The following is an 11,497-nucleotide window of genomic DNA, read 5'->3' as shown; positions in this document are numbered from 1 at the left end:
AATACACACTATATTATTAAGAGTTAGGATGTTAAATTTTCCAAGTTAAAGGTTTAAAAACAGTCATTGGTCGACCGGAAGTCCAAAACAAACCCGGAAATGAGTGACGGAACGCTCTTAAATTGCTAGGGTGAGACGTTGATGCATCCAGGCTAGCAATGGTGGGGAAACGCTATTTAAAGTGAACTAGCGTACACGTTAAATGTACAGATGTCATGCATGCGTCATGCCAAATGCTTCTTAGTGAACACAAAACGTATACACTTATTATAGACGTAAGTATTGTAGTAACAACGCAAGTGAGTGACGATAGTAATCCTTTCTACGTTTCCGGTGTGGTCCGGAAGTCCTATTCGCTTGTTTACATTCTTTCGCATTAGTCTTAGCAAAATAATGGGTGACAGTTAACAGTCTCCGTGCATAGAAAAATCCTCTTGGAGACGCGTTTACCTCCCCGCTGTCGAGCTGGCCCGCCATGGCTTCCCCGCTGGCGGTGCTTCTGTGGCCGGGGCTGCTGTTGCCTTTCGCGGCGGCAGCGGCTGGTCCGCGGGTCGCCGTGGTGGAGGTATACGCGGGGCAGCGGCTTAGCGGCGCTCTGCTCCGCGGGGAGGTGGTGACCGCCAGCCGGAGAGAGAGCACCGAGGCCCCCGATGAAGACCCGGAGAAGCTGGAGGGAGAACTAATTCTGGTCTGCATAGTACATTTACGGTTATCTAAGTAGCATTAGTTCATGTGCATGCACATGTTTGTTTTGTTAGATTCGCGACGTGCATCCCCAGGTGAGTGGAGATGACAAGGAGGAAGGGGAGCTTTGGATCGGTGTCATGCCCGTGGAAGACCACCAAGGGTCCGCAGGGAAGCAGCAAGAGTCCTTTACCGAGTCGGTGGTCAGCAGGGTAAGGCCTTTAGTAACAATCGTACCAGAGAATATAATTGCTGCAGAAACGGAACAAAAATGTGTGGGGTGAATTAAAGTGTTGCAATGTGAAATTGAAAGTTGGAATGGTTTGAATCGGTGAAGGGATGCGGAAGGAGGTAAAAGTGTAAAGATGTGTTCAAATTTGATTATATGAAAATTCCGGGTGTGTGATAAACATGTTTAAATGCTCTCAACAATTTTAACGGAATGGTTTGAATTGGTTAAAAAAATAATTTTGTTCAAAAATGTGCACGGAGAAAGAACACACGTATAATGTACGCATTGTTTGGGAATGTTGTCATCAAATATTTGGAACAATGAAAAACTTGAATTTCGGGAGTGTGATAGAAAAGTTGTCCTTTGAATTTTGTGGAGAAATTTTGAAATGAGTAGAAGAGTGAAAATTTGTGGAATATATATTGTTTGTTGGTACAGACGGATAACATTTGATTCTTTTACTGTCCAAAAGAACTCATTGTGCTTTTTGTTGTGTAGATGAAGCGAGCATTGGTGCTCGGAGCCTCGGCGCTCATCATCCTGGCTCTCAACCAAAATACAGTCAGAGAAGTAAGAAAAAGAAGTGAGTGTGTTTGTGTGTATGAATAAGATGATAAGAGTATTTGTTTGTATTGTGCTTGAGATGGATCTGTCTCAGGTTCTGTCCAAGCCTGTTATCGTCATCCAGACATCGGAGAATGTCACCAGGCTCATTGGAGCGCTACTCAGGTACGCTAACACAACAACACGCCAACATGGACAATGCTATTGTTTGTGTGCGTGTGTTTTTTTTAGGGGCCTCCACGCGACTGCTAAGATTACCTTCACCAACGTCCTACATGACAACCTGGTGAGTGTCGGATATAGCGGCCCTTGGAGCCCTGGAGGACAGTAATCAGCTGACTGTGTGTGTGTTGTGGGACAGGGTGCCACACTGACGCTTTGGTCAAGCTGCGGGCGCTCCAGAGGGGGGCGCTATGGTGAGTGGCAGGGCGTCATCTGCACAGGGGAGACCAACTCGCAGGTGCAGGTGCGTATCATCACGCTACTATGGTGACATGCTTCACGCAAGCATGACATTAAAGAAATTTTAATACCCTCCTTACAGTGGTTAACTTGCTTTTACACTTGCATGCCGAGAATCTTAAAATGCGACCTGTTCAGTTATTACTGAGAAGCGGCATCTCTATCATTTCCAAACGGTCCATCCTGTTCAGAAGTACCTTCAGCAGCTTTGGGACACCATCCTGTGGGTGGTGCTCATCCTCAGCACCGGCGTCATCCTGCAGGCCCGCCGGCATAACCACGACCGCCACCCCCACGACAACACAGAGGTGAGACCGCATGGGATTTGACAGCTGTCAGTCCATCATGGATCACCCCGTCTCCTTCAGGCTCTCCCTAAACAGGACGTCCTGAAGACCATGTCCTCTCTTCAGACCAAAATGTACCGAAGGTCCAAAGTGCGGTGCGGCGAGACGGATAACTGTGCCGTCTGTCTGGAGGCTTTCAACCACAACCAGGTGAGACGGGCAAACCTAATTCAACATGCAAAACCGACGGATGACGCGCATCCATGTCTGCAGTGTCTTCGTGTGTTGCCGTGTCGACACGAGTATCACCGGGACTGCGTGGATCCCTGGCTATTGCTGCATCACACCTGCCCGCTGTGCAAGCGCAGCATCCTGGGTGAGTGCTACAAAATATAGCCGGTTTTCTTTGACAATGTCGTTTCCAAAAAATAATATTAGCATCCAGCACCAGTGCATTTGATGTTTATCAAATCTGGTATGTGAAAAGAAAAATCTATGCTATGTCGGTTATTTTGGTTTGAAGGTGTCAGGCGTTTTAGAAATTATTAGCATGCAGTTTTTTTTTTAATCAATTGTAGCACGAAGCTCATTTACAATCTTTTCCTTCCTCAGGCGGCGTCCACAGAGACAGTTAACGCTCGCGGCGGGAACACTCCATTTTTCGTCAACCTTTTGTTTGGATCAGAAACTGTTACGTGTCCTCAGCATTTCATCAAAGATTTTTTTTTTCCCACAACCAGGACAGCATTTTTGACACTGTGTGTTTTGCACCCGCAACCACGAAAACCTCAAAGAGGACAAACAAGGAAAAGCCCTCAAGTTTGATTTTGATGTTGAAAGCGTGAAGGAGATTGGAGACCTTATTCAAGTATTTATTGTAAGCATTTTCATGTGCTGACAGAACAGGTCCTTGTATAAAACTTGATTTGTGGTTTGCCAAGGCGCAAAATGGTCAACGCGATAAACGTCCACTTCTTCCAAATGTCAGATTTTGCTTTTTCATTGCAAAAATAAACATCTCGCTGACTGCTGCGCCACTTTGGTTTCCAATCAAATAAATTATTTGTCCAAAGAATAGAGCGTCAGTCGTGAACAAAAAAAAAAAGCAGTGTTCATCATCTTCGGAATGTCCCATCACGAGGGGATCATACCTTTGTTCCTCTTGCGGTCGGCCATGTTGCGCCGGTTGTGGTTGGCCCCGCGGCTCTTGTTGGCCTCCTTCTTGCGTCTGTCCAGGAATGTGTCCAGCGTCTGTCCCTGGCCTTTGGGGCGACCCACCACGTGGCTGGGACGCTCCGGCTGGATGCTGAGGAGGAGGATTGCGCGACGCTTAGTAGACGGACGGGCACGTGTCTGTTGCCGTGTGTTCCACTGCGAGCGAGCGTCTTACCCTTTCCTTTGCTGCATGACGGCTCGCCTGGCCTCTGCTCGCCTGGCCTCGGCTCGCTCCCTCAGCAGCGCCGGGTCCTGAATGAACTGGTCCCTGTTCACGTTGCTCTGTGGGACAAAAAGCCTGGATTAGGGTTTGATTTCTGGGGGAAGGTCTCGTATAGAGGTTTGAAGCCAACGTTATAGGCCCAAATTAGGTTTCGAAGCCACGGTTTGTGTTTCTAACGGGTCTGGGCTTCATATTAGGGTTTGAAGTCTTTGTTAGGGTCTCAAATTGGGTTTTCAAGCCCGGTTTAGTGTTTCAAACAAGGATTTGGGTTTAAATTAAGACTAAACTTGGTCTAGGATTTGTAATTGGGGTCTCAAGCTAGGGTTACAGTTTCAAACCAAAATCAGGATTTGATATTACCAGTGGGTCTTCCAAGTAAGGTTCCAAGCCAGATTTGGGCTTTGGGCTTTGATGTTTGTGTTTAATAGTAAGATTTCAAAAGAGGGCTCATGTTTCAAGCAGTACCAAATGATCAAGTGGTTTGAAACATCAAAAGACACGCAAGGACCTCGTGTCCAGACACTTACCTGCGGCGCGTGGTCCTCTTCCTGCTCTTCGTCGTCTTCTGCTTCCTCAGCTTTGTTTGTTCTCTGGAGGACTCTGGGCAACGTGAAGGGTCTGGAGTGGAAACTCATCAGTTAGCATCAGAGTCTAAAACCAGTGGTGAGAAGTCATGAAAATGAGGGAACCAAGGCTGAGAAGAAATATCAAGCACCAGTGCAAAATCGCTCTCGTTGTTCCTTCCACTCCTGTCTTTTTCCTGCAATCTCACACAGCGATCCGAGGCAGCCTCTTGCAAATTCCCCATTTTCACAGTCTTTTTCTTTTAATTTTTACTGTTAAAAAGACCCTGCCACAAAGAGCGAAACCCTCCTGATCGACGCTCCCACAGTTCAAGCTTTATACTGTAATTGTCCTTAGATGCCACAAGATGGCAGCCAAGGACTACCAGTGTCAAAATCTGCCTTCTGGGGTTTCCCAAGGTTTATTTCTAGATCTGCTCGTTTTACTATCAATTTGGATTTATGTACAGCCTTTTGCTTCAGTCAAGGATTTTTTTTAATTATTCAGTTAATTGACTTGACTTGAAAAATGAAGCTCCTCAACTCACAGTTTTCTTGGCACCAAGACGCCACAACAAAACTGCTACTGCTTGCACAAAAAAGGCAACGTTTAAAAAAATAAATAAATATGAAGAAATATGTAAATTTGTGAATGGCGGACTACAAAAATGTGTTCCTCGACTGTACGGTACCTCCTGTTCAGCAGGCTGTCTCCATCCAGGTCGTTGGCTCCCACTTGGTTCATGTCGTATGTGTCGTCGTACTCATCGTCATAGTCGTCGCCCATGCCGTAGCTGGCCGACACCCCCGCCGCGTCTCCCGCCTGCAGCTCCACCTCGTCCACCACCGTCTGGTAGGCCTGGTAGCGAGCACGCTGCTCAGAAATGTGCTGCTTGTCGTTGAGCAGCTCCTCTGCACTCTCGCCTTTCCTGTTGGGGGGTTTGTATGGGTGTTTACGTGTAGACCAATAAATATTTGGGGTTTCAACAAGCCAGGAGTTAGTGTTTCAAATTCAAGTATTCAAATCAAGGTTTTAAACCACTAAGGTCAAGTGCTGTCGCACCTCCTTCCCTTCCAGATGCGAGTCATGTCCATGCGATCCCTGCGGAAGACGTCAAACTCGTCGTCGTCAAACACGTTGGATCTGCTGCTCAAGACGGCGGGGAGAGCTTCTTTCACAGGCCTCAAAACACAAACACCGAAAACTCAAGATGAATACGCAACATGATCTGCTATTTTGTCAAAAATGTTTACATTTGTGTGGAATATTGTTACAGCTGATGAAATGAGGAAACCAAATGGAAGACTGACTTAATTAGCATCCTTCATTCACATTTTCGACTGGGGGATTTTTTATTTTTTTTACACTTCAAATTTAGGAACTGTTAAGAGTTGCAGCAGTCTGACTTTTTAAGAACACTTAATTTGAATGCAAATTTTTAAAGACTTTTAAAGCACATCCAATTCAAGTTTAAGTCATTTCTAGCATATTTCATTTAAAACTTTTGAATGTACTTTGTAAAAGTAGGAATAAAAACTCACCAATTTTAAGCTTTAGAACCTATAAGAATGTATTTTATAACTATAAAAAAGTGGCATACAATCCCTTCTGCCTGCATTACTGCTGCTTAACACACACGCACAGACACACAATGTGCATTTTAATCCGTACACAAGCGTCTATCAAGGCGAATTGGTGTGGCGATATACACCTGGGCATGGCGCGATCCAGCGCATCCAGGTCAGGTGCCAGTCGCCCCTCCAGGATGTTGTTGATGACCACCTCGGAGTCGTAGCCGTACTCCCGCAGGCACGCCAACAGAAAGCCCTCGCCCAGGTCAGGCAGCAGGTCCCGGATGCACGACAGCAGCGACTCCAGCTCCGCCTCACTTACCGGACAAATGTCACCCTGGGAAGAGAAAACAACAGCCAATCAGATTGACTATTTTATTTTATTTATTTTTTTTTCCAACAGCTTACGTTGCTTCCTCTACGGGGAGCATCCAACATGGCCTCAGCCCCCCTGGGGCTTTCTTGGGCGCTTTCTGCTTCGGTCACATCCCGACCAATGGAGGGGGAAGCCCCGCCCACTGCTCCGTGATTGTCCGACCGTGACGAGGACACAGTGGGTTGCGGTTTGCGTCTGCCCAAGCTGTCCCAGGCGCTGTGGACGCCCTGGAGCAGGTAGGACGTCCTAGTCTCGTCGCTGAAGCACAATAGTTGAGGCTTCTACAAAATTCAGATTTTTACTTTCTTTAACATTCTCTCCTTGTTACCCGTTGCCAATGTTGCTCTTTAGCACTCTTTACTGTTAAAGATAAAATTGGAAGCTAACGCTGGAAGGCGTTTCTTCTAACATTTGAAATCAAGTCGGAAGATAAGACAAGTAGCGAACATAAGAAGTCAATGCAGCAGCTGACATAGGAGAAGGCGACGTTAGCGTAAGACTGGAAATTTACGTTAGTTGTTCTTTTAATTTTAACTTTACGCGACTGTTTTGCTCGCAACATGGACGACAAGAGGATACATGACAGGTAGCGCTTGTTGAAGGAGGCTCACATCGTCTGCAATGGGAAACAGCTCGTCGTAATCGCACAAAAACCTACGAGGACAACAAAAACACAAGCGCATAACAAATCAATCCCCGGTCGTGTTGCGAACTAAAGAAATACTAAAAGTCCTACGCTCCCACCTTTTCTCTGACAAAAACGACGTGAAGTGTTGCAGCACCTCCTCAGCGAACGATTGCGTGTTTTCTCCCCTGCAGGATGATACGCGTTCCTGTTAGCGCTAGCCTTAGCATATGCATGTTGTGTGACGTGGGAGGCTCACCCCTCCAGAATTGGCTGCAGGCAGGTGTGGTGCAGCAGCAGGTGAGCAGTTTCCAGCATCCTGCGGCGCGAGTGGGACAACCTCCGCCACACGTCTTCTTGAAGACTGCAGACAAGTTTTCCCAATTAAGTCGCTTGTGGGGGACACATACCCGCATGAAGCATGTTTGAAAACATCAAGTAATGGACATTTCAAGGACAAATGCCAAATTGACCCTAAAGTGGTCGCTTCAACCCGAAATGACCAACAGCCGGCACTTCTTAAGGCAAAGCTTCTTGAAATGTTTTTGTGTGCTTACTTATGACCAGGGTTATTAGCGTTTTGGAATTTTAATTATAGTTAGTTTTTATTTTGTTTAGATTTTTTTTTTGTTACATTTAATTTGACATTTTACAATATTACATAATTACATTTATTAATAAATTACATAAAACCGTTTTTGCTTCGTTTCAGTATTATTTTTTGTGGCTTGAAATTTTTGAGGGCTATCAAACCTGTAACCTGTATTTTTTTTATATAATGCTTACTTTTTTCATATATATGAAATGAAAAAGGAAAGGACGTTTCAGCGTTGCATTTCAGGCTAAATTAAATGTTAAGAGCAGGTGAGCCATTTGAGGACTACAACTCCCAGACAACTGGACGACCTTCTCTTGTTGTGGCTAACGGTATAACGCAGTAATATAAAAAAATAAATGCATTGAAAATCAATCCCTTAAGACTTGCGTAGATAAATTGCTAAATTGCCAAGTATGAAAACAAAGGGACATTTCCGCTACAAATATAGTTCATTTATAAACCTCAAATAAAATTTTCAGTTACTTTTCAATTTTTTTTAAAAGCATTTTAATTTTTTTTTTCTTTCCGTAACGCAAAAGTTTTTTTCAATTTCAGTTTTAGTTATTTTGTTAGTTAGCGTTCATTACAATAATCTTGCTTATGACATGCATGTATGAAAAAAAAATCAGGTTGCGAAATTAAACTAATGTCGGGGGCTGAATTTTCAGAACATTTGCTGGACAGGCCAGAATGACCCTAAACGTACGATTTAAATATATATTGGGCAAAGCGGCCAATCATACATCTTACAAACACACACCTTTTATCCTCAAAGTTCCTCTTTGTCAAGGCCTTTTCCAGGTCGGGCACAACACTCTCATAAAAAGAAGTAAGTCTGCAGTAGGACGAAAGTACAAATTAAATTTTGTGAGCAAGAACATATGGCGTAAAAGTAGCCCGTCGCCATTTGGCTAGTGTACGCCGATCTACCTGCAGAGGAAGCTGTGCGAGTGGAAAGTGGCGCAAGCGGCGGGGAAGACGCTCAGGAAGGCGTGCAGGGTGCTGCTTGTGTCACACAGGTACAGAACAATGTCCACAAAGTCCTACGAAGACCAGTAAGGCATGTTAAAGTGTTACGACAACTGGCCTTCAATAGCCTCGAAGCGCTGCCTCGTACCTGTTGAGTCATGCTGACGGCGGTCGGCTGCTTGTGGGCGTTGAGCTTCATCGGTTCGGCAGCAGCGGCGCCGTCGCAGCGGAGGCCGCACTTCTCCAAGATGGTGTCAAACACCTGACGGGCAACACGCGCAACCATTAATGAAAAAGTGGGCCGTATGGTGACGCGACAATGAATCGATTCATCAATATTTTGGCAGATTCACCTTTTTTTGTTTCTCAAGAGCTGAATGAGAAAACCCATGTACCCTTATTTACTAAAAAGAGAACTGTTGGATATTCCGTTGGATGCAATGACTTTATTGCATTTAACTTAATTCAACTTAACTAACTTGATTCATCTGTACTCAATTTACCTAAATTCAATTTCATTTTATTTAAAAAGAACATAACCCAACGCAGTTGATTTCAACTCTGCTTAGCTCAAATGTTTTTTTTTAATTAAACTTAACTCAGCAGAATTTAACTTAACTAAATTAAACCTCATTTAACTTGACTTGATTCAACTGAATTCAACTCTAATTGATACTAAGCTTAGCGTAACCCAATTGGACTCAATTCATCTCAACTTGATTTAACGTCACTTAACTGCATATATTTAAATATTCTGATTTACAAATGGACCAAGAGTAAGGTCTCACCTCCAAAATGGTGGGCACGGTGTCATCCAGGTCTCTGTAGTAAGATGGCTGCTGAATGAAAATGTTCTCTGCACATAAACAAGTTCAAGTGAGGATGGAATAATCCGCTCCAAAAGTCAACATCAACCACGTGAGGTGGCAATCCTCACCGATCATCTTGTGCAGCAGCGGCGCATTGCCCTTCCCGAACAGCACGCATAAGTCCATCAATTTGGGAACATCAAACAGGAAGTTCTCGTAAAGGATTTCCCCAAACACAGCGGGCGTGATGAAGTTCTCCTGACAAACAAGAACAACAACATTGTTGCGCCTTCAAAAGAAAATGCAGTCAAAAGTCAATTGGATAAACATAATAATGTAATAGGCTGCCACCACAGCTGGCCGGTCGGTCCCACCTTGGACTCCTTGTGAGTGGCCATCCTGAGGAAGGCAAAGAAGACGGCGCGGTGGAGAGAACGGCGAGTGTCCACCACCGCTGGAGACGAGGGAGCAGAAGACAAGTCGAGGCCGCGAGGGGCATGGCGGACGTACGAGTCCAAGCAATTCTGCAGTGACCGGTCAAACACAACCTGAGAAAGAGAAAGATTCAGTCCAAATTTTTTTTATTTGTTTATTTGATTAACTCTTTTTTTTTTTTTTTAAATGAAGATTTATGCACATTTTTCTCTCTGGTGTAAATTTATACAAATATGAAAAAAAGGACAAAATAATGTAAAACAGTGAGCCTAGTTCTTGGAATTTGATTCGGCCTTTAAAAAAATACACAAAAAAAAAAAAAGAAACAATATTGGTCAGGCGCAATTTGTGAATATTGTTATATTCTGTGTCTACATGTATTGTTACGTTTCTGTTTAATTATAAGAAGCTGCTTAAAAGTTTAGAAGCAGCAACATCAATGCTTGTATTGTTCGCCCTTCTTTGACTTTTTGCATTGCTTGCAAAGCTAATGGACTTTTGTAATTGTGATTTGCTGAAATAGACTGAGGGGACAATAAAAATGACTTTCACCTGACACCAAAACTTGTCATGCGGCAGCGCGAGTAGCCATTCCAGATCCTCCAAGATGAACTTGCCGCGTTCCAGAAACTCCTCCACCTCAGCCGGACAGGCGTCGGCTAATAGTGGCACGTAAGGCACAAAAAGGCGCTCCTCCTTCCTGTCCGGGTGCTGAAAAGAGAGAGACGGACTGTGATAGACAGTGAGTACGTTACAAATGACAACATGAGGACGGCCGCTCACCAGAGCGGGCAGGGAGCGTTCCTTGCCCAGCGCGTCTTGCTCCGTCACCTGCAGCTCCTCCAGCGGTACCCGGGCACAGGCCATGGCTCCTGAAAAAGAGAAATCAATGCCTTATTTTGATGTTTTTTTCTGCCCACACATGTAATATGAGAATGAGTGTAAAACATTTGAAAGAAAAGAAAATTAGATTTTTAGATTAAAACAAACACAAAAAAAAACACTACCTGTTTTTGTTTGACAAAAAAAGGCTTGCACCACAATGTGGAATCTTCTGTTTAGATCAGGGTAAATGACAAATATTTTTCTTTGAGAAATAAAATACTTTTGAAGATAACGTGCCTTCAACGGGACGATAACATGCCTGTATTTCCAACTGTGAGTGTGCGTAAACTGGAAAATAAATTTGTCATTGTGTTTCATATAAAACGTCAATAATTTGTGAGGTACCGGCTTCTGCATTGGACATTTTTTTTAACTAACATAAAAGCTAGATCACGATAATACCTGTTCCTGATAACACCTTTTCAAAATGAAAAATTAATTTAAGATTTGCAGGCTTTTAAACTGGGTCAATTTGATACTACAAAATAACAGGAAGCAAGATGCTGCATTCAGGGACCTCAAGAAGACAACATAATCTATCACTAAAGTATCACATTTGTTACTTTCAATTAGTCCTAATAACGAAACTTAACTATACACAACATATTGTAGAGTTAATACCGCTAAGTGTAGACCTAATTTCCAAGGGGAAGCTATTATTTAAACTCGAATTATATACATTTGAAGATTGTGTAGCGAAGAGAAATTGAAAATCACCTTTGATGACAGCGCGTCAAAGCGTTAGCATAACGTGGCTAAATATGCCGAAAACTTCGCCGTGTGGCTGACCAAGAGGCAACAAATCCACCCACCTTCTTACGGTCAGCGTCTGTCACTTTCGGAAGGCATCCTCGTGAAAATGTCGCCGCTTTTGTGAGCTCTTTTTCGCTTTCAAAAATGTTTTTCTCCACTGACTTTTTGCCCGGTGCTTCCAGCTGAGTAGAGCAAGCAAGCGTAGCTCCAAGTTTGTTCTCAGAAAAATTGCGTGGAAACACAAC

The 11,497-nt window shown here is 44.0% G+C and overlaps 2 protein-coding genes across 2 annotated transcripts; one reads left to right on the top strand and one right to left on the bottom strand.

Annotated features, from left to right (window-relative positions):
* The first annotated feature begins 122 nt into the window (after window positions 1–122).
* On the top strand, window positions 123–3,266 carry rnf215 (ring finger protein 215). The gene is given in 11 exon segments (XM_088289787.1): window positions 123–688; window positions 759–896; window positions 1,415–1,486; window positions 1,560–1,645; window positions 1,712–1,766; window positions 1,842–1,946; window positions 2,134–2,250; window positions 2,311–2,439; window positions 2,503–2,609; window positions 2,907–2,952; window positions 2,954–3,266. Coding segments are annotated over 11 exon segments (1,098 nt in total). The 5' UTR covers window positions 123–475; the 3' UTR covers window positions 2,984–3,266.
* Window positions 3,088–11,491, bottom strand: ascc2 (activating signal cointegrator 1 complex subunit 2). Its single transcript, XM_088289774.1, has 19 exons — window positions 11,312–11,491; window positions 10,398–10,486; window positions 10,167–10,325; window positions 9,554–9,727; window positions 9,308–9,437; window positions 9,159–9,226; window positions 8,519–8,632; window positions 8,332–8,444; window positions 8,162–8,236; window positions 7,063–7,167; window positions 6,923–6,991; window positions 6,758–6,832; window positions 6,211–6,436; window positions 5,943–6,139; window positions 5,294–5,413; window positions 4,923–5,159; window positions 4,195–4,285; window positions 3,620–3,726; window positions 3,088–3,535 (listed from the first exon to the last, which is right to left on the bottom strand). Exons 2-19 carry the CDS (start codon window positions 10,479–10,481, stop codon window positions 3,364–3,366), a joined length of 2,316 nt encoding a protein of 771 aa, XP_088145900.1. The 5' UTR covers window positions 10,482–10,486; window positions 11,312–11,491; the 3' UTR covers window positions 3,088–3,363.
* Window positions 11,492–11,497: the final 6 nt, after the last annotated feature.

Source organism: Idiotropiscis lumnitzeri, chromosome 1, assembly GCF_059441095.1.
Source record: "Idiotropiscis lumnitzeri isolate Australia: NSW breed Sydney's pygmy pipehorse chromosome 1, RoL_Ilum_1.0, whole genome shotgun sequence".
NCBI classification, from domain to species: Eukaryota; Metazoa; Chordata; class Actinopteri; order Syngnathiformes; family Syngnathidae; genus Idiotropiscis; species Idiotropiscis lumnitzeri.
Note: the sequence above shows the minus strand (reverse complement) of the source record. Positions and strands in the feature narration are given on the sequence as shown.